Source organism: Phycodurus eques, chromosome 15, assembly GCF_024500275.1.
Source record: "Phycodurus eques isolate BA_2022a chromosome 15, UOR_Pequ_1.1, whole genome shotgun sequence".
NCBI lineage: Eukaryota > Metazoa > Chordata > Actinopteri > Syngnathiformes > Syngnathidae > Phycodurus > Phycodurus eques.
Genome location: NC_084539.1, coordinates 7,978,927 through 8,006,582, shown reverse-complemented (window position 1 = coordinate 8,006,582; position 27,656 = coordinate 7,978,927). Strand labels below are relative to the sequence as shown.

General features: G+C 42.1%; 1 protein-coding gene across 1 annotated transcript in view; it reads left to right on the top strand.

The window, feature by feature from the left end:
* brinp1 (bone morphogenetic protein/retinoic acid inducible neural-specific 1) overlaps nucleotides 1-27,656 on the top strand; it is a 173,471-nt gene that overhangs the window by 70,804 nt on the left and 75,011 nt on the right. The window contains exons 3-4 of the mRNA XM_061699284.1: nucleotides 5,016-5,206; nucleotides 16,226-16,395. Of these exons, the coding sequence (XP_061555268.1) occupies nucleotides 5,016-5,206; nucleotides 16,226-16,395 (361 nt within the window). The remainder of the gene's footprint in view (nucleotides 1-5,015; nucleotides 5,207-16,225; nucleotides 16,396-27,656) is intronic.

Genomic DNA, 27,656 nt, shown 5'->3' with positions numbered 1-27,656 from the left:
AGGGTTCAATCCCCAGTCCCGCCTGTGTGGAGTTTGCATGTTCTCCCCGTGCCTGCGTGGGTTTTCTCCGGGCACTCCGGTTTCCTCCCACACCCCAAAAACATGCATTAATTGAAGACTCTAAATTTCCCGTAGGTGTGAATGTGAGTGCAAATGGTTGTTTGTTTGTATGTGCCCTGCGAGTGGCTGGCCACCAGTTCAGGGTGTACCCCGCCTCCTGCCCGAAGATAGCTGGGATAGGCTCCAGCACTCTCGCGACCCTTGTGAGGATAAGCGGCTCAGAAAATGGATGGATGGATTTGGCTAATTGTAAGTACACATTCATGAGATTTTGAATTGCGTGTCGCTAACGAGCACAGATGTAGCTCAAAGACATGAGACACTGGACTCGGTCTTCATCAATATTTCATGGCCAAAACTTCCTGGCTAATCAGAGCTTTCTCTTTTTGTGACTTTGAAGACTCACGCATTCCCTTTTATATTTGCTCGGTGTCGATGTTTTGAAATGAGTGAAGTGAGGTTAACGCCTGCATTTCACAACAATATAAATATGCGCTGCCTGTTTTTGTAGGCCAAAATCGAAGCACGTTGTGAAGGATCTCCCATCTTTTTCTTGTTTTTGGGTGACAGCCCGAGAGATAGATAAAGAGCAAAAGTCTTGACCATTCATTCCCCGACACAAATACAAGGACGCCAGTGAGAGTTAATAATTTATGATTAAATTACATTTTATTTTTTTATTTATTGATTTTTTTTTACACTTGTCATCTTGTAAAATCTGTGTGTGACACACCTACGGAATGTAGCTCAACCCCGTGAGTTACAGGAACCCCATAAAGCAATAATCACCTATGTTCCAATTTCCTCCCTCCTATGCAGTCCACTGTGCCATTCGTCTCCTCTTTACGTGCCGTGATAGGTCGTTAAAGTGGTCTTGGAGCTGTGGAGTAATACACTGAATCATGTTTCCCCATTCCATCTGCTGGCATGCTTAATCTGGGGCACAAGGTCTGGAGCGCATATGGCCATCATTTAAGGTTTTACAAGCAACCAGCGGGATTCACTGGAAATGAATCTGACGACAGTAAGTTATAGTTCCACAAAGACGTGGTGAAAGAATCCTTATATTTTTCCACTTTTTTACTGATATACCGTTGGGTTTAGTGCCTGCTCTGTCTCACAATTATTTACAGGTTTTAACAGCAGAATTCCCCTGAGGATGTGAAATTCTACATTTGGCCAAATATACTGTTAAAGTCAAACACAAAAAAGTTTTATGTCAACAAATCAAGCAAGATTTTAGTTAATCTCCCATTAACTCAGTTTAGCTTTTCCTTTGCTTATTTTTGTTGTTGTTATTTTTTTTCTGATGAAAAGTAAAAATCTGACAGAAATGCAGTGAACTCCCACCTATTGGTGGTTTGTTGTAGTAATTGCTGTTAAGGAAGTATGTTGAAATTATACATTTCATGTTCTAAGGTTCTGCGACCCTTGTGAGGATAAGCGTCTCAGAAAATGGATGGATGGATGTTCTAAGGTCAGGGAGGAGCTAAATTTCACCTGGATTGTTACATGAGTCTTTGCCGCATGGGTATGATTTTGCTTCACTGAGTGGCTATTAAAAAGAACCCACGCAGGTACGGGAGAACATGCAAACTCCACACAGGCGGGGCCGGGGATTGAACCCCGGTTCCTCAGAACTGTGAGGCAGACGCTCTAACCAGTCGCCCACCGTGCCGCCGATTTGCACATCCTTTTCAACTTATATTTAATTGAATACACTACAAAGACCAATATTTAATGTCGATCCATCCATCCATTTTCTCCCGCTTATCCGAGGTCGGGTCGCAGGGGCAGTAGCTTTCGCAGGGATGCCCAGACTTCCCTCTCCCCAGCCACTTCATCCAGCTCTTCTGGGGGGGATCCCGAGGCGTTCCCAGGCCAGCCGAAAGACATAGTCTCTCCAGCGTGACCTGGGTCATCCCCGGGGTCTCCTCCCAGTGGGACGTGCCCGGAACACCTCACCAGTGAGGCGTCTGGGAGGCATCCGAATCAGATGCCCCAGCCACCTCATCAGGCTCCTCTCGATGTGGAGGAGCAGCGGCTCTACTCTGAGATCCTCCCGGATGACCGAGCTTCTCAACCTATCTCTGAGGGAGAGCCTGGACATTCATAATAATTATGTTTTTACCATCTTGAAGAAATTGAGGTAAAGGACTACTTTACTTGGCTACATAAAAAAAAGTAGTAATATTAAAAGAAAAAAAGTTGTAAAGTTCTAATAATAAAGTTGTATTTTTTTGTGACACATGAGAGTAAATTTGTATTAAAATTTTAAAAAGGCGGTTCAGAATTCTGCTGATTGTGTGGAAGTCACTTTTCAATTACATGGGGTAATACATTTACCAGGTTCCCAACATAATCGATTGCTCATTTAAAACAAAAAACACATTAATTTGTTCTCATAATAGTAGGACTTTTTCAAAAATGTAAAAAGAATTATCACTTTTTCTTTCCACATTAAACTAGCCTCTGGTGTTCGAAGCAAAAATTGTTTTATATTCACATTATTATATTATATTGCCAGCGCTCCTCTGTATGAAGAGAAGCTAGATGAGGTGGCTTGGGCATCTGGTAAGGATGCCTTCTGGTCACCTCCCGGGTGCGGTGTCCCTGGCTAAGACCAAGGACACAATGGAGAGACTATGTCTTCTATTTTCTTCACCCGCGTAAATCTACGCGGACCGAGTTTTCGTAATTTCATAGAGGTGCACAAACTGGTTTATTTAAAAAAGGTGGTCTGGACACAGCCGACATCATTCGCCGCCAATCGGAGCGGCTCCTCTCATTCCCTTTAAATATGGCGTAATGACTGTCGCGTAGAGACATCTCTGTGCGTAAAAGGATGCTGTTATCTGTGTGTGTGACTGGAGCATTGTCACTGCTCTTGCCCCGTGTGTACCCCGCCTCTCGCCCGAAGATAGCTGGGATAGGCTGCAGCCCACCCGCGACCCGAGTGAGGATAAGCGGTACGGCAAATGGATGGATGGTTATTTACTGTAATTATGACTTCACTACTATGTTCTTGCGTATATAAATTCACTGTCATAGGAGCGGAATTAAGTCATAAACAGAGGACCTCTGTAGTCTGGTCAATACGACACTACTATCTGAAAGAAGGAGTTTAGAACATTCTGAGAAATATTATTATAAAAATGGCAATTAATCAACTTTTCCGCATAAGCTTTAGTCAAAACACCCTAATTGTTTTCGTTTACCCTAAACTTGAAAGAACTCAAAGTGCGGAGCCTTTGCATAGCATCAAGGTAATGTTGGATTAACATACTGTTTGAATAAAACAAAATACATAGACATAAAAATTCTAGCTGAGAGAAACAGCAAAGCTCATTTTTGTGTACTTCACTGGAAACGAAAAATGCCGGTGGTGTGCGCCATTTTGCACATTCTCCATACAGATAATGTTCCATCCAATGGCGGCTTCTTACCTGAATGTCTAATCATGCTTAGACATTTTAGTTCCTGAATAGGCCAGGCGCGAGCTATTGACTCAATGACAGTGCGTCTGCTTTAGCGCTTCAGCATGGCAGACAGCTGTAGAAAACCTGGCACTTTTATCCTCAGGCTTATAGGTGCTCTGCCACAGAGTAACAGAGATTTCGCTATCTCTTGTTTTCTTGACGTGCGTCTCGGTGGTCTCATGAGTATATGCTACGAAAGCTCCCACACAAATATTTTGTAAGCTCAATCTGACAGATACATTTTTATGTTTTTCACTACTGTCAAACATGATTGTTGTCAGCTTAAGGGAAAGTTCAGCACATAGTGATCGTAAAAGTGGAACATTTTAAACTTACAGAAGAAGAAATACAAATTCAGATGTCCTGTTTTGACCTTTGGTAACAGTTGCTGTAGCTCAAATATTTTGAGTTCTTTGACTTCTTGAACTACACAAGGACAAAACTGTTTGTTTTCAACGCTCTTAGTTTGTAAGCAATCCAGTAAACCCCGCATATCTGCTGTTCAACATTTGCAGATTCACCTATTTGGAGATATTTAGGGGAAACATCCTCCTTTATTTGCTGAAAAACACGTGTATTCACTGTTCTAAGACAAAGCCGTGTCCTGTGTAAAAAAATATTGCTTTACCTCCATCCAGTGTATGAGGGGCCGTTAGGGACATTATTCAGGATTAGCTCTCACACTGACTATTCAAATGCTCTCACACACACAAACTACTGAAAGGCTCTCATAAACACTTGCCAAACACACTCATGAACACTTGTCAAATACTCTTATATAAACTAGTCAAACACTCTCATACGCACGGCTGAAAGTCTTCCTCTCATAAACACTACTCAAACGCGCTCATGAATGCTTGTCAAATTCTCCTATAAACACTAGTCAAACACTCTCACGCAAGCATGTCACTGCCGCTTGCACACAAATGTCAATCACATTCACACACACGTCAGTGGCGGTCACGCACATATGTCACTGGCGCTCACGCGTTCATGTCACTGACACTCACGCACCCATGTCAATCACATTCACGCCCACGTCATTGGCACTACTGCAAGCCTGTCACTGGTGCTCACACGTTCATGTCACTGGCACTCACGCACACATGTCAATGGCGCTTACGCGTCCATATCAACTGACACTCACGCACACGTGTAAATCATACTCACGCACGCATGTCAATCACATTCACGCTCAGATGTCACTGGTGCTCACACACGCATATCACTGGCGGTGACGCATTCATGTCACTGACGCTCATGCACGCATGTCAATCACATTCACACGCACGTCAATGGCGCTCACGCAAACGTTACTGACAATCATGCACACGTGTCAATCACATTCACACACTCATGTCACTGACAGTCACTCTCGCATGTCAATCACATTCACACGCAAGATGTCACTGGCGCTCACAGTGTTAAATTTTAGTTTTTGTTGACACGATTTTTTTGTTGTTCTGCCACATTCAGGGAATTTGCACGTTGGAAGGTGAGGAACACAGCGATCGAGAGGCGGGACCTGATCCGGAATCCCGTGCCCCTCATGCCCGAGTTCCAGCGCAGCGTCCGCTTGCTCGGCCGCAGACCAACCACGCAGCAGTTCATCCACACCATCATTAAAAAATATGGGACCCACATTCTCATCTCGGCCACGCTGGGAGGTAAGACATCTTCACTGCTTTGGATAATGGTTAAGGGGTAAGGAGAAAAACAAAACACTTTAGAAATGCCTCTTCTATGTGTTTAGTGTTTTGCCAACATGCAGGGGTGGTGCCATCATTTCAAAATTAAGGGGGAGAAATAGGTTTGGTAGTAAGCAAACTTTTATGAGCAAATATCATCCTATCACATTTAAATCTCATTCTATCCATAGTGGCCAAGGAACTAAATAACCAAATTGTCAAACTCTGGTTGAGATAAAACACAATGAAACAACGTTTTTAACCATTTTTTTAAATATTATTTTAAAAAGTCAAAATTCTCTGATTTAAGCCTATGAAATGTATATGCTTTCTGATTTCATTAGTCCTCCAGGAAAGCAGATAAATCATCTTTGTGTTTTAAGCAAATGAAAACATTCATGGACATGAGTTTGAACTGAACAAAATTTTTACCTATTTTCTGACACTTTGAATAAAATAATAACCCAGTCATTACCAAAACTTAAAGAGTCCCAGGTCCCAATTTGAAATCTGAAAATCTTCTAGAGCTCACCAAAACTCAGCAGATAAAGCAAGGCTCAATAATTCCAAAATAGTTATTGTTTTCATAAACAGATTAAGTGTATGGGAACATGGGGATAAAAAATGCAAATCAATAATCAGTCTAATTTACTCGTTCAAAACTTTAACGCATGCTTTTTTATTAACATAAATAATAATTAGCATATTGAAATACAGTAAGAACAGGAACATCTGAAAATCAATTAAGACCATTTACTAGACATACTGTATTTCAAAACATATTTTATATATTGCAGTCAATCACAACCATCCATCCACCCTTTTCCGACTGAGGACCTTGGTCTCAGATTTGGAGGTGCTGATTCTCATCCCAGCCGCTTCACACTCGGCTGCGAACTGCTCTAGTGAGAGTTGGAGATCACGGCTTGATGAAGCCAACAGAACCACATCATCTGCAAAAAGCAGAGATGCAATACTGAGGCCACCAAACTGGACCTCCTCTAAGCCTCGGCTGTGCCTTGAAATTCTGTCCATAAAAGTTATAAACAGAATCGGTGACAAACGGCAGCCTTGGCGAACTCCCATGCACCCTCGAAGACCCTGCCGAGGGTGAAGAGCTGGTCCACTGTTCCACGGCCAGGATGAAAACCACACTGCTCCTCCTGGATCTGAGATTCAACTTCCCGACGGACCCTCCTCTCCAGCACACCTGAATAGACCTTACCCGAGTGGCTGAGGAAGTGTGATCCCCCTGTAGTTGGAACACACCCTTTGGTCCCCTTTCTTAAAAAGGGGGACCACCACCCAAGTCTGCCAATCCAGCGGCACTGTCCGCGATCTTGAGAGATTTTGCTTCAGCGACCACCATAGCTGCATTGCATCTGCAAAAAGGCAGAAATTCCTATTCATTAAGTTTTTTGGTTTCATTTTCTTTTTACATCCAAACCATCCGTCTTTTAACCTTGGGGCCCTTTTTCTCTAGTTGCAGGTCAATACACTTGTTACAATCTCACTCTTGGGATTGCCCATTAAAGAACACAGTTGTAGAGGACAATAAAGGTGCTCAGCAGACTAGTAATCATGAAGAAGAGGCTAATTCTCCGTGTGGCCACCTACACTTTTATGCTCTCAAGAATCATTATACACGAGGGTAGGGAAGAAGGGAATTTTCACAGACAACTTAAATTTCCTTGGTCAAGTGTAAAGAGTGTTATTAGTGGTTGGACCATGAGAGTGTAATATGGAAACATAGAAATAGAAGAACTGTAGAATACATTGACATTCTTGGGTTCATATGCGGCATATTTTCTTAATGATCCTTAGTTTTCTGGGCCAATTCGATCAAGTCAAATGGCACTTTGTGTATTCTCATTGCCCCCTTATGAGATTGTCCTGGTCGATACAAAATGTGATATTCTATGAAGGCATGCTGTATTTTCCTTCACGCTTTACATTTTACCTGCTGAATTTTTACTCCAAATTATTCCGTTAATTTTAGAATACAGTTGAACCTTTAAAGTAGACCCGCTTTAACAGCACTCCTGATATTATCCGGTTTTGGTGTGCCAATGATTGTAAGGCTTTCGTTAGCATGACAACTAGGGGCAGAGCTACGAAGTCTAAAAATATGAGTCTGAAGTATTTATTTATTCATTTATAACAAAGCACATAAGCAGTGTCCAAAGTGTCTGATCGCTCCACAATGTTATGTGCGTCCATATTTATGTTCTGTGACGTCACTCTGCCTCAGTTCTTGATGTTTCGCTCCATTCCTTCATAACAGTCGACATAACTTTTTATTTGTTTAAACTCTTCTTTCACTTCACTTTCATGAACTACCAAATTTTCTCAAATAAATGTCTGGACTCAAATAGACACCCTCCTTTTACTTCTGAGCAATGACCTCACTTGGACTCGGTTGCTAACCAAAACAGCAGCACCTACCCAAGCACGTAAACTGTCTCTGACATAATCAGATGTGTCGTCGCGCCATAATGTTATTTTTTGCTGTATTTTTTCCCATTGTATTACTTGTGACTTTGTTTTAAATTCTACATTAATTCTAAATACATTGTAATATACGTACCTTACCTACCTAGGAATATTGTTTAAAATGAACGCACACCCACTAATGGACACCCCCTCTTTGCCAAAATAGACTCCATCTACAGTTGAGTGGTTAAACATCCCTCATATGTCAGTCTTAGTTCTTGGATCATCAGGCTGTTTATTCACTATGTTTTCTATGTGATATTGTACAAAATGTCCCAGGTAGTTACAGTGAGGAAAAAGGTGCACAATTGGAAGGACTACATTTTCTCCCATCTAAGGGCTGCTAGGATTAAAGGGAGGGACATTTATCCAAACAAGTCACATGGCGGAACTTGAACGCAAGTGATTGATTCATAGCGCCGAACCTGTTGAACAGAACGAGTGGGTTGTCAAGTAGATTACTCCTTTAGCATCAACAAGCAGCACAATATAGATTCCGGTTGAGGGGAAAGAGAGCGAGAGCTCATTCCACTTCCCTCTCGTAAACACACAACCTGTGATTGGATCCGAGGTGCTTGCGGTGCGACAGTCCTCTGTGCTCAGTGGCACATTCACAGAAATGGTTTATTGAAATGACTTGGCTGGGGTCGCAGGTGATTGTTTTGCAGGAACCTGGCAGACCCGATTTTGTTGGATGTGAAGGAGAAACTGGCAAAGCGGTCCACGGTGCTACTTTTTGTCATGTCACTCGCCGCTTTCAGGTCTTTGTGTTGTTCTGCAGTCAACTTGACATGCTGAAGACACAGTTGGACATTTAGGTTAGATTTGCACGACACAATTGAAGTTTTTTTTGTCATAAAGGCTCATTCATGCTCCTTGCACATACAAAAGTAGGTGTTTTAAACAGTGTAAAATAGGGCTGTCACTCGTGTTGCACCAACTACCGATACCAGTACCTAACCGAGGTATTTTGTCGTCAAAAGTAAAAAAAATTTACAGTACCGGTATGAAAAAAAAGAAAAGAAAAGAAAAAAATACAAGACAGCGCTCCAATTGTGTCTCAAAGAACAGTACGCACAAAGCCAACGGGTCAGCCAATGACTGCCTGTCTGCCGACAAGTTGCTTAATGCCTTTAAAGTGTGGAGAGAGGCTTCTGTGTGTGTGTGCATTGTCTGTGTGCGTGTGAGCCGGGAGGAGGAATTAGCAAACTATATTGCTCTGCAATTTGACCACCCTTTTTTCTTAAGTTTCTTGGTACAACTAAAGGTACATTTGTTTGGACAAATATAATGATGACAAGGCAAATAGCACATACAAGTTTAAGAGCTGATATCTAGCCATTTTCCATAGTTTTCTTGATAAAAACCCAAATCATTTTTAATGGTGCAATAATAATATTAATTCATTAATTCTCAATACCGCTTATCCTGTTCAGGGTCGCAGGGTGCTGCAGCCTATCCCAGTTTACATCGGGCGTAAGGCAGACTAAACCCTGAACTGGTCGCCAGTCAGTCGCAGGGTCCATATAGACAAGGACAACCATTCTAGGGACATTGTTGACAGTTGTAGCCCATTTCCCGGATGTGTCTGAATGTGGTGGTTTTTGAAGCTGTGACTCATGCTTCATTCCACTCTTTCTGGATCTCTGCTAGCTTCTTGAATCGTCTCTGTTTTGTCAGTTTTCTGCAAGTATAATTTCACTTGCTGTCATTATCGAATATTTTTAGAACCGATTATTCAATTGTCCCATCGATCAATAAAATAATCAGATACAGATTTATTTTGCATTGGATTAGTAAATATCCATTATTTTCATCAGATTAAACTGTTTTATTTTTTTCCATAAATTGATAATGATTCAGTTACTTGTTATTGGTAACGTCAGAAAATAGGGAACATGTTGGTAATCGCTTTCCAAAGTAAAAGCAGATGTTTGCAAATGTCTTATTTTGATTAAATACGAAGATAAGCAGTCTGCTTTTATGGAGGACTGGAATAATCGGAGAATGTTGACTTTTGAGAGGGTGAGATCAAAGGATTAGGAAAATTTTTAATTATACAATGGCTCTAAATGATTAATTGATGATCAAAACAGTTGTTAATTAATTTCATAATCGGTTAGTTGTCGATTAATCAATGAATTGTTGCACCTCTCGTGTAAACGTTACTGCCTTTATTTTGCCGTTTGGTTCGAATGAGCATTGAGCAATTGAACCACCGCAGAATTAATTTTCTCCTCAAATATGAAATATGATGTACACCGAACCCCCGCCGATCTGTGGTTTGATATTCACAAATTCACCAATTTGTGTTTTATGTGGAACCTATCCTAAGCTATTTGCATCTTTTTGTGCTCTTTATGTAATGCCTGAAGATGCCACAAGATGGCACCAAAGCCCTAGCTAATAGGAAAGCAATAACTGATGTCAAAAAAAATTGTGTTAAGGTGATATATCTCGACGACACGACTAAAATCTTTGCGTGTCGAGGAAGAGTCTTGGTTTGAAGTTTAGCCTGGGTTGTTAGTGGAAGTTATGGAGACTATTCGCCGCATGTCCATGTACACGGACACTTCCTGGGAATTTTTTCAAAATCAAAAAATCTGGTCCATCCATTATCTGAGCCGCTTATCCTCACAAGGGTTGCGGGAGCGCTGGAGCCTATCCCAGCTATCATCGGGCAGGAGGCGGGGTACACCCTGAAGGATGTGGGAGGAAAACCGGAGTGCCTGGAGAAAACCCACGCACGCAGGGGAAGAAAAATGCAAACTCCACACAGGTGGGGCCGGGGATTGAACCCTGGTCCTAAGACCTGTGAGGCAGATGCGCTAACCAGTCGCCCACCGTGCCGCCAAATCTGAAAAGGTATAGTTTTAAGACGAGTATTCACGGCAAGGCTCGGTCCCAAACCATCTCGAATAGGTTTAATGTTTTTTACTACAAACATGGCAAATGTGGCTTAGTGATGAGGGCCTGCCTCCACGAGTGAAGGTGACTGGAAAACGGATGGATGGATGGATGGATATAGCCTTTCAATGTTTCAGAAAAAAGGGAAAGTGTGTTTTTCATCTTTTAAACCACTCTTTTTTGGATAAAACTGTTTTCAATTGTGAAAAAAGCACAGTATGTCTCCTTAAAATGCTGATATTATTTAACCCATATCACTCACCTCCTTGTGGTTATGTAATATTTAGTAAATGAGAGGTCTTGAATTTTAACTGCAGTCTTGAATTTTAACAACAGTCACAGATTTTTTGCATTTTTTGTGTTCAAATATTTACAATGCATTTAAAATGTGTGAAGGGTAAAACAACTTTTTTTTTTTTACTTTATTGTGTATTTTCACGCGACACGTTGTATGACTGGTTAGCACATCTGCCTGGGTGGAAATTATACGTTCTCCCCGCGTCTGTGTGGGTTTTCTCCGGGTACTCCGGTTTCCTCGAACATCCCAAAAACATGCATGGTAGGTTAATTGAAGAGTTTAAATTGCCCGTAGGTGTGAGTGTGAGTTTGAATGGTTGTTTATGTGTGCCCTGCGATCAGTTCAGGTTGTACCCCGCCTCTCGCCCAGAGTCATCTGAGCTAGACGAAAGCACGCCCGTGACCCTCGTGAGGATAAGCGGTATGGAAAATGGATGGAGGATGGATGGATTTTCACCTACAATGGATTAGTCTGGAACGTATCCCACCACGATGAGCAGGGTTCACTGGAATAAATAATTGGCTTCCCTCAACCTGGAAAAAAAAAAAAAAAAAAAAAAAAAAAAAGAAAAATGCATGTCTCAGAAGTTCAAGCAAGACCCATGGTTACAACAATGGACATTTTCTTTTTCAATTCAACCAATCATTGTTTATAATATACTGCAGTGGTTGCTTGTTGTGAAGCTGTTTATCCACTTGCTCCTTTCATACATAAAAGCATCTTTTTTTTTTGACTGAATGAAAAACACGCATCCATTACCCCCTCTCCACTGGCAGAGTGCCATACATAGCATCACCATACAGTTTAATGCTTCTCCATAAAGTGATCCACACATGTAGCATTAACACGGAATGGTCCAGTCTTTCCATTACTTTAAAACTCTACTTGCACTCTATACCCTTGTTGACATCTCCATACATTTAAAAAAAAAATATGCAAGTAGTTACCTAGTGGTGGGCTTCCAAGGTGATACATTACATTGTTTTTAAACGGCTTAAACAAAAGGTCTGCCTGAGCGCATTAATTGTGATTACGGGCAAGCAGGGTGGTCTATAATAGTAATTTATTACTGGAGTAGAGGCAATAACCACAAATATTTATGAAGCTTCACGCAACCGTAGCTCCCTATAAAGAACTTAATGCCGGACTATTATTAGTGCGCAGCAGTGCAATTGAAGTGTACACACATACAAATTTTAAAACATCTCAAATTATTTTCAAAATGTAATGTTTTGGATTTTATGGACATTAAGTGTTTTCACATTGGCGTCATAAAAGCTTAATGTGGCTTAATGTCAGAAAACGGTCATCAACCACCAAAATTTATGTCGACATCTTTAATCATGCCCACTCCAAACTGTAAATAGCAGGACGATTGGCCCAATATTTTAGATTTTATCAATGTTGAGGGTTTTTCCATAGGTGCTATGCAGTCAAAAGTTTAACCACCACAGGATAATCTTGGATAATCTTTTAGAGACATCCAAAAATCGGACCTTTGGTGACTTTGATTGCAAGAGTATGAACATTTTCAAATGTGCCCCAATTTCAGTTTGTGTGTATCCTGCTTAAATAACTTGGCAGGGCCCTGAGGGGCGCAGGGATTTTGTACTCCAAACAGGCACAAGACTGGTAGTCCCGGTCACCATAAGTTAAGTGACCAATTCACATGCACCGCTCGGGGACAAAAAAAGTGTTCGAGTGCGCCGCGGATGTGAGCATGTGTGACATGCTCTCCAACCCGGCTGCAGGCGTACGTTTTTGCCTTTTTGTTGAACCGTAATCTTGGCAAGGCGAGGTCACGTGAGCCCGTGGGATTGAATCGGGGCTGTTTGCTTGTTTGCTCCTCGTGCTCGATGTGGATAAACATGATGTTGTATAGAATGAGCAAAATGCAAACCTTTTGAGAATGTGTCAACAAACAAATGTATGACATGCAAATCACCACAGATTGCCGCAGAGCGGGTAAATATTTGGTCCTGTTATGGCTCACTGATTCATATTTCAACCCCTGAGTTTGAGATGTCGTTGATTTGCAGCCTTTTTCTATTCAGTTTAAATACAGTCCTCCAATGACCATACTAAATGTATGGAAAAATATTATAGAACAAATGTTTATTATTATATATTATGAGAATGTGTGGGTTTAATTACTTTTGGCTATTTATAAAAAAATCCTCTCAACTTGTATTTGTGTTTAGAGTTGCATGCCGTGTTAGATGCAGCTAACGACTGTTCATAAAAAAAGTTTAAACTTTTATCATTAACTGTCTAAAAAGAAACTAACCACTACTAATAAAAAAAATGGACATTTGTTAATAATTACATGTAAACAAATGTTTCTACTAATAATTTATAATTAACTGTAACATAAATATAAAAAGTTAGCCTCTGCTTAAAAATATATATGTAAAAAAGTTTATCATTTTAACATTATTAACTGTCACACAGTGATGGCAAGCCACTGTTAATATTAAGATGTAAAAAAAAAAAAGCTTGAAGTAACGTATAAGTCTTATGACAGTCTTAACTGTCATACAAGTGTAAGAAAAAAAATCAATCAATCAAAATGCTTAAATCAACATGAAGTTGTAAATTTCATATTCTGTAAGTGGAAAAAGAAGTCAACCAGTGTATGAAATTAAAATAAAATAAAACTACCGGGTTCAAATCCCAGCCCCGCCTGTGTGGAGTTTGCATGTTCTCCCCGTGCCTGCGTGGGTTTTCTCTGGGCACTCCGGTTTCCTCCCACATCCCAAAAACATGCATAAATTGGAGACTCTAAATTGCCCGTAGGCATGACTGTGACTGTGAGTGCGAATGGTTGTCTGTTTGTATGTGCCCTGCGATTGGCTGGCAACCAGTTCAGGGTGTACCCCGCCTCCTGCCCGATGACAGCTGGGATAGGCTCCAGCACGCCCGCGACCCTAGTCAGGAGAAGCGGCTCAGAAAATGGATGGATATATATATATATATATATATATATATATATATATATATATATATATATATATATATATATATATATATATATATATATATATATATATATATACCTTGAGTGCCTATTATTATTATTATTAGAAAAGGCCTTTCTGACCCTTCTCGCCGGCCACTGCTGTTTAATAAACTGATCGAGTACTGCAAAAATGTCCCCTTGTTGGCACGTCTGGTCCTTTCCATGCTATTCATTAGCCATTATGATTTTTACTAGGCTATTTATGTTAGCCTCTGCTTAGTACAATTTATTTGTGAATTCAAATGACATTCATCCCTCCATTTTTCCTTAGCGCTTATCTTCACTAAGGTTGACAACCAATTGACATATGATTAGTAATTATATTGCTCATATTGTACTGAGCAGTCAGGTTCTATCTTACGTCGCAATAAATCCCATTTTCTCTTCTATTGTTATCATTTCACTCTCCTAGACAAGATTGAAGGTGCAGTGACTTGTGAGCATAATTGAGTTAGGTTGTGTTACCTTGTTACAGCTGTTTGAAACTCATCTCTCCTTAGAGGTGAGAAGTTTATCTTGGTAAACATTAGTGAAGGTTTCAGGTAGATAACAACACTGCTCATTCGTTGTGTTTGGCTAAATTCTGGGAGACACGCTGCAATAAAGGCAAAGTACCAACAGGCTGGAAAAACAAGGTCAGACATACAGTACCTTACTGCTTTTCATTGTGTGCAGTTGTTTTTTCTGAATCTATGAGATGACAAATTGGTAACATTTACGCGATATAAAATCACTTTTTGATATTTACAGCGAGACACATCCAACCTTGGACTCGTGACGTATCGAACAAGAAGCATGGCAAGAAGAATGGGCTGAATGTTTCTCCACGCAGTGCTAGGATAAATAGAAACATGTGACGCAAAGTGGGTACATTCTATGCGATGCACACAATGCAGCGGCCTAACAAGCAAGTAAGGCAGGAGATGTTCCTAGTACTCAGTTCTTTTCAAGCGATTAGAACATCATAGGAACAGTCATGTATTCAGTTTACTTACTATTTCTGTCATAGCATTGACCAAGCACATGCATACAGAGCCTTCCTGTATGGATGCCATTCAAAGAAGTAATTTCTTCCCGACAGGGTAAAGCTGGGCCCTTTCTGGGCAATTGTGCAGATGCCAACTTGGGATAAAGCAGCAAACGCGTAGAGCAGTGATTCCCAACCAGTGTGCCGGGGCACATTAGTGTGCCGTGAGCGCTCTTCAGGTGTGCCATGGGAAATTTTACGTAATTGCTCAAAAAATTCTTTATTTCCAAGAAATCATGTATCTTTATTCAGCTATTTATGCCAGTAAGGCATAGTGACAGACAGAACAAAGAAATGCTCTTCTATTAGATGGCAGAAAGTACATACAGTAGTTAATGTGTCCACTTTTTGTGACATTTTTGTTTGTTGGTGTGCCATAAGATTTTTCAATTGTAAAATATGTGCCATGGCTCCAAAAAGGTTGGAAATCACTGGTGTAGAGTATGTTCCTGGAAAATTGGGGCATCTGGTTTCTCTGGCTAAATGTTGCTTGTTGCATATCCAATTTTAACACATTTGTATACAGGGTCAGAAATCTTTTAATCAGGATTTGACCCAGATTGCGAAACTGTGTAAACATGATAAATCACATTTTGTTCAGACACTTAGGCTGGATTTTAAATACCCTATTCTTGCTCCAATTCAGTGCAGATATATTTTGGTACTATTTACATCTATTTTACGAAGCCACTTGTTTAGATTTGCTGCTTTGGCTGTAGCTTGGATTGACTGTGGGTATTAGCATGTTTGGATTAAATCACGATCATAATGCGAGGGTGTATCCAATATGGCTATTCAACATGACTACATATTCAGGAATAAAAAAAATTTAATCCTGATTTTAATCCAGATTTAACTAATGTGTTAATCGGAGCTCAAGAGCTACGATTCCAATCACTAATGGTGTAGTGGTTCTCTTGCCTCACTTCCGTGTTGGCAGCATGGTAAAATTCCAACTCAGTGACAGTGTCAATTTGAGTATGAATGGGTGGCTGTGTATTTATGGGCTCTGTGTTTGACTGGTGACCAGTCCAGGGTATACAGTATATTTTACTTTGACCCCAAGCCAGTTGGGAAAGGCACCAGTTCCCCTAGACTATAGAAAATAGATGAATGGATGTACGATTCCATTCAGGATGCCAAAGCTTCAATGACACATTTACAAACCGGATACAAAAGATTAATTTGTGCCACATGAGCCATGTGATGTACATTCACGTTCGGTTATAACCGATGTTTTATGTTTCCTTTTAGGGGAGGAGGCACTGACGATGTATCTGGCCAAAAACAAGCTGGACAGGAAGCTCACCAACGCCACTCAAAATGTGGAAGCACTCCACCAGCTGGCCTCCTCCTACTTCATCGACCGTGATGGCACAATGAGGAAGCTGCACGAGATCCAGATCTCTACAAATGCCATCAAGGTTGCATCGTCATTTATAATATCTCGAGAATGCACTCTACAACTTGTTGACTACAATAGTAACACTATGCATAAAGGCTAATTTGTCCCCCTATTAACCATTAATAATATTAACTAGCAAATGCACTTCATAATCTATGCACAACGATTGTAACCCAATGCTTAAAGCAATGTTACTGTCCTTACTAACCCTTAATAATAACTAGAGAATGGGCTCTATAATCAACTGTCTGCAATAATAACCTGATGATTAAAAGGTCAATAAGTGTCCATACTAAACATTATTGATATTAACTTAAGAATGTACTCTACAATCTATTGACTACAACAACAACCTCATGCATAAAAGATTATTAGTATTCTTACTAACCCTTATTAATAACAACTAGAGCATGTACTCTACAATCCATTGACTACGACGACAACCCTATACTTGATGGCAAAATATAGACCATAATAACCCTTTAAAATAACTAGAGAATGTACACTACCTTACAATCTATTGACAATAACAACAATATGCTTGAAGGCTACTTCGTATCCTTCCTATTCCTTACAATAATAATGACACAATGCCCTCTACAATCTATTAAATGTAGTATTAACCCTATGCTTAAAGGTTAATAACTTTCCTTACCAAACCTTGATAAAAACTAAACAATCCACTCTCCAGTATATCGAAAACAATAACCATGTGCTTAACTGAGAATTAGTGTCCTTACAAATATTTAATAATATTAAGTTGATGCAGCACTTAACAACCTATTGACAACAATAATCAATATTTAAAGGCTTTTTAGTACCCTTACTAACCTAACCAAGCATTAATAGTAATAATAATAATAATATTGCACTCCACGATCTATTGAATACTTACTATCCATTCATATTACTACTACTACTACTACTACTACTACTACTACTACTACTAATAATAATAATAAACTAGATAATGCAACTCATGTTTTTTAAAATTAACTTGTATGTCACGAATGGAGAGGAGCTGGACCCAAGAGCAGCCGGAGGACGGATAGGTTATGATGAACAGTTTATTAGAGAAAGTAATGGAAGTGGTCCTTAAGGTGCGTTGGCGGGCAGTGGAGGAAGGGACGTGCGGCAGACAGTGGCAAGGACAGGAGGCTGGCTTGCCCAGGCTCCAACAACAGTAGTGCAGGGAAGGTCATGACAGTACCCCCCTCTCAATGGACGCCTCTCTGCCAGGTTTCCCCAGGTGAGCCGCATAGTAGCCCTCCAGAAGGGAGTGATCAAGGATGAGCTTCCGGGAAATCCAAGAATGCTCTTCCGGCCCATATCCGTCCCAGTCCACCAGGTACTGGTACACCCTCCCCCTGAGCCTCATGTCGAGGATGCGCGACACCGTGAAGGCTGGATGGTCGTCGATAATACGGGGGGCCGGAGGGCTCAGGGCGCAGGTGAAGACAGGCTTAAGCAATGATTCGTGGAATGTGAGGTGAATTTTTAAGGACTGTGGAAGTTTTGATTGGATGGAAGTGGGATTGATAATTTTGGTAATGGGAAAAGGACAAATGAAGCGTGGAGCGAGCTTACGGGACTCAGTTTGAAGTGGGAGGTCGTGGGAAGAAAGCCAGACAGACTGACCCACCTTTTATTCTGGCGTCGGGGAACGAGCTGTTTATTGCGTGTGGCGGACCGGGTCTCTCAGGTCCCGGAGCCTGGACTCTCTGGAGGTGATCTTTAACGGTGGGAACTGCCACTGGCTGCTCCTGTTCTTTGAATAATGGTGGTTGGTAACCGTAGCAATCCATGAACGGGGACATACCGGTAGCGGAGCTGGTGAGGCAATTGTGAGCGTACTCTATCCACGGGAGGAACGAACTCCATGAGGAGTTGCGTGCGACAACATGAGGAGTTGCGTGCGACAACAGAGCGGCGAGCCCATTCAAGGAAACAGTTAGTTCGCCCCCGTCTGGCCGTTGGTTTGAGGGTGATATCCCGAGGATAAGCCGGGTGCTGCGCCCACCGCCTTGCAGAATTCCTTCCAGACTTGTGATGAAAACTGGGGACCTCGATCGAAGACTATGTCAATGGGGATACCATGGAGTTTAAAGACATGCAAAACGAGGGGGTTAGCAGTTTCGAGGGCGGACGGGAGTTTGGAGGAGGGCACATAATAGACACATTTGGAAAAGCGATCGATGATAGTGAGAATGACTGAGTTATCTTTCGGTAATGAAGTCCACAGCGATGTGAGCCCAAGGGTGGCTTGGAATAGGCAAGGGGCACAGCAGACCAGCTGGGGGCAGGTGTGATGACTTCCCTCGGGCGCAGACGGAGCAGGCTTGGACGAATTCTCGGGTGTCTCTGATGAGGCTGGTCCACCAGAAGTGCTGCTGGATGAACTGGGTAGTACGGGAGATGTTAGGCTGACAAGTGAGTTTAGAGTTGTGGGCCCACTTTAGGATGTCAGAACGTGCAGAATCCGGTACAAATAGAGGGTTAGGAGGTCCAGTCTTGGGATCTGGTTGTGTTTTTTTAGCCGCCTTGACCACCTGCTCGATTTTCCAAGTGGCTGCCACCAATTAAATGAAATGAGGAAGGAAGAATGGGTTCTGGTTCTGCTGAGCTGGAGGGGGGTGAGTAAATTCGGGACAGGGCATCTGGCTTGGTGTTACGGGAACCGGGACGGAAGGAGAGACTGAAGTTGAACCTGCTCAAGAATATTGCCCAGCGAGCTTGTCAGGGGTTGAGACATTTAGCGGAGCGGAGGTAAGCGAGGTTCTTGTGGTCAGTCCAAATAATAAGTGGTAGTTCAGTCCCCTCCAGTCAGCGCCCCCATTCTTCCAGGCCCCATATTATGGTCAGCAGCTCTCGGTTGCCGACGTCATGATTCCTCTCAGCGGGGGACAGGCGACGGGGGAAAAAAAGTACAGGTCGTGGGGTCCCGCTGCGAGAGGACAGCCCCAGTTCCGGAGTCCGAGGCCTCAACCACCACCACGAACTGGAGGGAGGGGTCAGGGTGGCGCAGAATGGAAGCATTGGTGAACAGGGTTTTGAGTTGACTGAATGCTTGGGAGGCTGCCGGGGTCCACTGAAAGGGGGAGCTAGTGGATGTGAGCCTGGTGACAGGGATTGCAACCTTGCTGTACTTGCGGATGAATCGACGGTAGAAGTTGGCAAATCCAAGGAAGCGTTGCAGTTCTTTCCAGGTAGTGGGGATGGGCCAGTCGGTGATGGCTTGGATCTTGGCGCGGTCCGGTTGCAGTTGTCCTTTTGCAATGATGTAGCTGAGAAAATGTACTGAGGAGAGGTGGAATTCGCATTTTTCAGGTTTGACAAACAGACGGTCCTCGACGAGATGCTGGAGGACTTTGCGCACATGCATGCGGTGTTCTTCGAGGGAGCGGGAGAGATGAGGATGTCATCAAGGTTCACAAACACGAACCGGCTTAGCATGTCACGGGGGATGTTATGGATGAATGTTTGGAAAACTGCAGGGGCGTTTGTGAAACCGAACGGCATGACCCGATATTCAAATTGTCCGAGAGGGGTATTGAAGGTAGTCTTCCATTCATCCCCGTCTCGGATACGAATGAGGTGATAGGCGTTACGGAGGTCCAATTTAGTGAAAATCTGGGCTTCGCAGAGGGGTTCAAAGGACGGGTCAATCAGGGGTAGCGGTGATTTGTTCTTTATAGTTATGTCGTTGAGTTCTTGGTAGTCGATGTATAGGCGAAGATTGGTGTCTTTTTTCTCCACAAAGAAAAACCCGGCCCCTACCGGAAACGAGGAGGGGCGTATGAGTCCATCAGCCAGGGAGTCTCGGATGTAATCCTCTATAGCCTATAGATTGAAGAGTCAGCTGGTAGGAAGTGGAGCTCCCGGGAACAGGCCAATGGCACAGTCGTACGGGCGGTGAGGGGGGGGGGGGGTAGAGAGAATGCCAATTCCTTGCTAAATACTGGGGAGAGGTCATGATATTCTTCGGGAACCCGTGAGAGGTCCACTGGGGTGACAGAGGGTGATGGGTCTTCTGAGGGTGGCATAGCGGAGAGCAGGCAGTGTGAATGGCAATGAGGGCTCCATCCAGTGATAGATAAATGTGTCCAGTCTGTGGCGGGGTTGTGATGTTTGTGTCAGGGAATTCCAAGAACTAAGGGGGTCTCAGGGGAAGGAATGACGAAGAGTGAGATGTTCTCGCGGTGATTACCGGAAATAAGTAGCGTGATAGGCACAGTTTGGTGGGTGACAGGAGAAATGACTCGGCCATCCAGCGCTGTGACTTTTTTCGGGGACGGAAGTGGTTGGAGAAGGATTTGGAGCTGGTGAACTATACCTTCATGAATAAAATTGTCATCGGCACCGGAATCGATAAGGGCTGTAATGGGGATCTTATGAGCAGAAACTAGAATGCAAGCGGGAATGGTCATGCGGGAGGAAGAGCTAGAGGAAATGGAGGTTTGGCTCAACACGACTCTCTCTGATCGCGGTGAGCCTTGTCTTGTGGTCGTAGGGACCAAGAGGAAATAAAATGACCTGATTGACCGCAATAGATGCACAGCCACTGTATGACACGACGCTGACGCTCTTGGGATCTAAACGTGTTTTTCCAATTTGCATGGGCTCATCGGGTGCAACGGGGAGTGATGAAAAGGCAGTAGATGGTGCAGGAGATGGGTGAGAAGCTGACGGCACGGTGCTCGGAGTGGAAGGGACTTTATGCGTGCGGATCCCGCTAAGCGCAGCGTCATCCCACCCGCATTCACCCGCAAGTATACGGATCTCAATTGAGTACTCTGCTACGGACTTAGTGCCCTGAGTGAGCGTGAGGAGGCGACGGGTTACTTCTCTGCCCTGAACAGGGTGAGTGAATACTTTACTGAGTTCAGAGGAAAATGAATCAAATGACTGGAGTACCGGGGAGGAGTTGTGCCATAAGGAAGTGCACCATTTAGCTGCTTTGCCGCGGAGGAGGTTAGTGATATATGCGACCTTGGATTGTTTGTGGGATAACTGTAAAGTTGAAGGTTGACAACTAGGGTGCAGTTGAAAAGAAATTGGCTACAAGCACCTAAGTCCCCGGAGTAGGGTTCGGATGGTGGCACATGAGGTTCTTTTTAAGGGAAGCGGGGTGGCTCGAAGGCTGCGGGCTCAGAATGGGTACTTACTGGGAGTTGAGAGGATTGCATCTTTGAAGAAAGGAGGGAGACCTGTTGGGAAAGGGAGAGTAGAGTTTCTGGGATTTATTGAAATGTCTTATCCTGACGTCCTATGGAGGCGCCTTGGAGGGTGAGTGCATTCTTCAAGCGCCATCAGAGTTGCTGGATCCATGATGGCCAAAGTATTCTGTCATGAATGGAGAGGAGCTGGACCCAAGAGCAGGCGGAGACGGATAGGTCATGATGAACAGTTTATTAGAGAAAGTAATGGAAGTGGTCCTTGAGGTGCGTTGGCGGGCAGTGGAGGAAGGGGCTGTGCGGCAGCCAGTGGCGAGGACAGGCGGCTGGCTTGGCAGCGGGGTGGCAGGAATTACATAGACCACGAGCACGGGGTAAACACTGAGGATGAGTAGAGACACAGGGGTCATAAAAGGAGACGAGGAATCGTGTAGCTTACGTGAGGCAGGTAAGCCGTGGTACCGCTTGGAGAAACTGCAATACTTTGGCGAGGATTTCTGGGATCAGGCAGGCTTATATGCAGGTGGTGACGAGGGCTGATTGGTGACAGGTGCGCGGCTGAGGAAGGTGCTTGAAAGAGAGAGGGGAGGGGAGAGAGAGGGCACAAAGCGCCACCCAGGCTCCAACAACAGTACTGCAGGGCAGCTCCTGACATGAATTTATTATGATTAATTTTTTTTTTGAAAGCAGTGACTAATGATACGTCACTGGTATTATCATATTTCCACATCAAACTACTTATTCTTGCATGATTACTCAAGCTAAAGGCAGGAGGGAACAAATAACTACACACAGCATGACCAGTATCATGTCACACATACATAACACACTTTTACAGGGAGAAGCCGAGTGTGAGGAAAGGCCTATAATGCAGTCCATGCATCTGTATGTTGAATAAATAATACGGCCCAGGACCCCAGAACAACAAGCCGCCTCTCTCCTATGACCTTGCCGGCATGTACATTAAAAATCAATACCATGAGAATTAAAGTCCCTTGTGTCACTGCACTAGGATGAATTATTCTGAGAGGGTGGCTGTCTTTGACCAGAAAAAGTTGTCAGTTGGCAAAAAGTAATGTGATCTTTTTTTTTTCATGGTCACATAATTCACCAAATACAAACTTACTTTTAACCAAAATGTGTCCAGGATATGAATAATTTTTACATGAAACAACCGTTTATTTTTGGGAGGGAGAAACCTGAAACAAACACCCGCAATACTGAATTGTTTTCCTTTTTTAAGTGAAAACAATCAGTGCTAGATGGAAATATATGACCCATTCGAGCGCTGAACAAACTGTTTATTTGAAGCCCTGGCGCTCAAAATTATTTAGACTTATTTGGCTCTCCAAAGTCTCCCAATCACGCAATTCTTAGATGGAATGAAACTAGAAATAGACCGAACCACAGAGAAAATTTAATCTCGCATTATTTTCTACTTGTAATTGCGCTCTGTGAATGTAAATCACTTGAGATGTTTCAATCACCAATGGTGTGCTAAATGGGCTGCTATAGGAGAAAAAGTTAACACCAGTTTCCCTCAGTCCTGTTCAAAATGGTAAAAGCGATGTGACCTCACAGAAATTGCGAAAAGCCTTTCATGATGCTGGATGGTCTCTTTCAGTTTTGAAGACACGGTCTTTCTTCAGAACTGAATGTGGATGATGTGTAACATTAAACAGACAGACAGAAAAAAAAGATCATATTTAGTCATTTAAGTACCGTAATGTCGGAATAAGCAGGCTTCTCATTGCTTCTCTGTTTACTATAAATAAAATGTGTTTCAGTTACTTTGGTGTGCCCGGCGACTGACTGGCGACCAGTTCAGGGTGTAGTCCGTCCAGCATACTTGGTTCCGATTGAAGTTCGTACAAGGCCTGGAATTTGGCTACTTCAGAACAAAATGGCCGACTTCCTGTTTAATTTTGGGCATGGGTCCTTGAGACTTTTTTGTTAATCCTGTTATGACTGAAAAGTCATAAAACTGGTGTCGGGGAATAATTTCTTGCTACACTTTCTCAGCTGAACTTTCCATTGGTAAAGGTTACTGTGAATTTACAGGAAATATTCCACCCCTTTGCAAACCTCATACACCACAGTTGTACACTGTGGAAAAGCTTGCGACTGTGCTTGAATAAGACCTTGTAAAAAAAGTAGGCATTCACCTTGGACTGTGTTCACTACACCAGGACTTAAAATGTATTGTTTTTCTCACAACTATTTGAGGGAAGAAGGCTTTATTATGCCGCGAAAAGTTTAGTCTGCAACCATATTGCAACCTTCCTCTTCAACTTCTCATCCCAGGCCTTCATTCACGTCCTTATCTTTTTGGGGGGCTGGTGAGTGACAAGAGGATTAAGGCGCTGTGGCAGATGAAAGTGCAGGTAGCGACGAGTCGAGCATGGCAAAATTAAGCAAACCTGACAGTGGCTGCTGTGTCAGTTTCTGAGGGGAGGCAAGACTGAAAGCGGTGTTAAGGGAAGGCTGGGGTGGCTCTTAGTCAAGTCGCGGAGTGGACAGTGTGTTTGTCTGTCAAGTGTGACAGGCTTCCAGCGTATGTCCCGAAGTGAGGCTTGTCTGATTTTTAGGAACAACCGCTTGAGGGCATAGAGCTACGAGTTACGATTTTTTTGGGATCACTTCAGGATCCCATCACATCTGCCGGGATGTAATGACTCCTTTGCAACTCCTGCTGGATATCTCTTGCTCTTCTAACAGGCTAATGTAGCAGTGATGCCGATTTGCAGCGCAGATAGACAAAACACAGCTGTCTGCAGATCACAGCAGCTCCTTATGGTGTGTTGTGTCTTCTACATTAACTCGAGAGAGAGCATCAGGAAAAGACATTGGACAGTTCAGTTTTACTCGAGATTCCTTGTAGATTGTCAATTTTATTTTCATTGTGTTCCTCGTGAGAGACAAAAGCTGAGTATACACCATGAAGCCTCCTTTCAAGATAGATTCTGACTCGGCAGACTAATTTTTTAATCTGGTTTGATTTTAAGTCTGGTCGGGCATAATGCAGGATGATACGAACAATTTATTGATCCCTCAAATTGATTTTGATATTATAAGACTGCAATATAACCTACTTCAAATATTAATCACTATGAGCTTCATCATAACACCACTATGAAGTATTTTGGCAAAGGTTTGAATACACGCAAATTAAGATCACAGCTTGTGGCAATGCGAATTTGCTGGCAAATGTTACATTTTAATGTTTCATAACTGGCATTTTGTTTTAAAAGATTAAAAGATAATGGAAGTAAATGTATCTTGTAGCAATAATAAAAAAATAAATCTGTAATTTATTTTAATTGTGGAAATATGTGTCATTACGAATACTGTTTTAAAAGTAGTAGTAGTCGCTATCAGTATTTTAACAACTGATTTTTAAAATGTGAGATACCCCACACGTGATCTGCATGGGTATTCTCACTGCTTTTATAGTGCGTTGGACTCGAGATGACCAACACAGCACACCATACACATAACGACATCCCCACTGAAAATCGTGGTGCTCTTCCCCCAAACCAGATGTCTGTTATAGTATGATGTCATGTTTTACAATTGTCAGCCTCAAATATTTTCTGAGCAGATCGGTCAAGAAAAATTACTCCTAACACACCCTACACCATAGGATAATCATAATCGATAATCCTTTAATGACATCCGATGATCGGCCTTTGCTGAGTTTGATTGGATGGGCTTTAATGAAATCAAAATATAACCTTGGATAATGAACATAACATTTTGAGCAGATAATTAAAAATATGGGATTTCATTTTCAGCTGAACCAAGTCTCATTAAAGGATGATCTTCGTAATCGAGTGACTGTATTTGCCATTAGCTATTTAGAGTACAGTATGTGCGAAAAAGCCTCTGCAACAATGTCTGAAAGGATACGTTGTTGTTGTTGTTGTTGTTGTTTTCAACTATGAATTCCTTCATGGTTATTGGATTGTGAGTTCAGCACCATCGTGAGGAAAAAAAATGACTTTTTTATAACTTGACTTTTCAAAAATGCTTGTATGAACAGTACGGTTGCATCATACACATCAAACCCCACAGTGACATACAGTATCATCAAACCTCATGGGGTTTAAACTCAAGTAAGCCTATGGACCGTAAGTAAGCAGTCCAAATAAAAAGGAGAAAAAGACACTTTGCAGCAGATCACGGTGAGCAAGCACCGTGTGAATATAAAACATGCATAGCCAACTGTATTATTGGAGACATAACATAACCCAAATTTAATCTCAGGTTATGTGCCTTATAAAACCCCTTGACATTGAATAACGGAGAGAAAAACTGCTGTTTTCTGCTCATGTCGCAGACAACAGCAAAAGTGATGCGAATGTGCAGGGGAAGCAAAGTCCATCCCGTGGATCTATAAACACAGGGAACAAGGGCTTTGCTCCTTCAATATTGATTTAGTGTGGCTGTGAGAGCTGCTTTGCAGTGCAAGCTTACAATCAGGATAAAAAGCATGTGTCAATATGGCCGTATTGTTTGAGACGTTTCCTGTCCACACGGAAGCAGGTTGGACCAAGTCCATTTTGTTCCGTTGGGATATCGTACCCTCACAAAGCAAAGCTTTAAGCATTATTTTGGTGAAACCCTATTTGCTCAAAAGTCCACTCTGCTGTAGAACCATTTTGAATCACCATTACCATAATGACATGCTCATGGCGGTCAGAAACGATTCGACATAATCATCAAACTCTTGATGCTATGCTCACGTTATATAGACAAAAATTTTTTTTTTTAATTTAGTGTCACGCATCTGTTTTGTGTCTCATATGGGCAAATTCCCAAGTTTAAGTTTGTTTAAGTGCCAGCCCTGGAATTACATAAATGGTTGTTTCAAACCAAAATGTCCAACTTCCTGTTCGATTTCGAGCATTGGTCCTTGAGTCTTTTTCGTGCATCCAGTTATAACCAAAGTATACAATTTTGTTTAGATCGGTGAAATTGCTGTCTGGGGTTATTATTTTCTAACTTTCCTGTGGGGACTACTGAGTGAGTTTTGGAGGCGAGGACATGTTTTGGATCCCAAAAATAACATTAGCATAACATTTTGAGCCTATTGTTAAAAAAATATATATTTTTTTGTCTGACTGATGTATGCAGGTCAAAAGAGGGTGGCTATGACCAAACTATAAAATCATAATTAAAATGCTTTGGTCTGACCAGATTTATCTTCCACTTCTTAAACACCAGTAAAGTACACAACAATTAAAAATCAATTTTTCTTGTACTTCGAGCATTTTGCGGCCCTATAAGTTGCACCAAACACAGAAGCTGTTGTAAATTCATCAGCAATTATTATCTGATGTTGAAGACAGCAGATGCTCTGATTTGGAAATGAATACACATTCCCGCCAATCGTTGGACACAAGATGGTGGCTGCACAATCCCCTTCTGCAAGATGGTTACTGATGGTTTGCCGCCAGCTTCTTTGTTGGCTAGCGGCCTAAATATGCAAAAGTGTGTCTGATGATGCATCGATGCGATGCTTCATCTTAGAACCAAACAGAACCAAATTTATAAGGAAATTAACATGTAACGTATTGTTGCTGTTGGATGACATATGTGTAAGATTTTTTTTTTACAGCTTTAAAAATCACACCACTGACTTTTGCTAGATACTGTAAGAATGAGCATAGTAATCGATTAACAGATCATGAAGAATTCAATGAATTGGATGGAATTGATTGTCAATTTTCCGCATCTTGAATGAGTCAAGGCAAAAAGAAGTAATAATTTACTGCAACCAGCAGAGGTGCTGTTGATCCACTCTGAACTAGTTTCGGTCTGTGGAACAAAAAAAGAAAAAAAAAGGCAGTTACTGTATGATAACATTTTTATTAAAAAATAGTAACATTAGGACTTGGGAAGAAGTCTGAAGAACAAGAAACAATCCCAAAAAAAAAAAGTGAAATTATGAACATATTTTATTCCTACATGAGGACACATGCCTCAATTACTAGAATGAAGTTGTAATGTTGAAAACGTGAATACAGTCATGTTTTGAAAATATAACTTATTCGCAAGCAGCAGAGGTACTGTTAGTAACTGGAGGTTATGAGAATAGTCATAT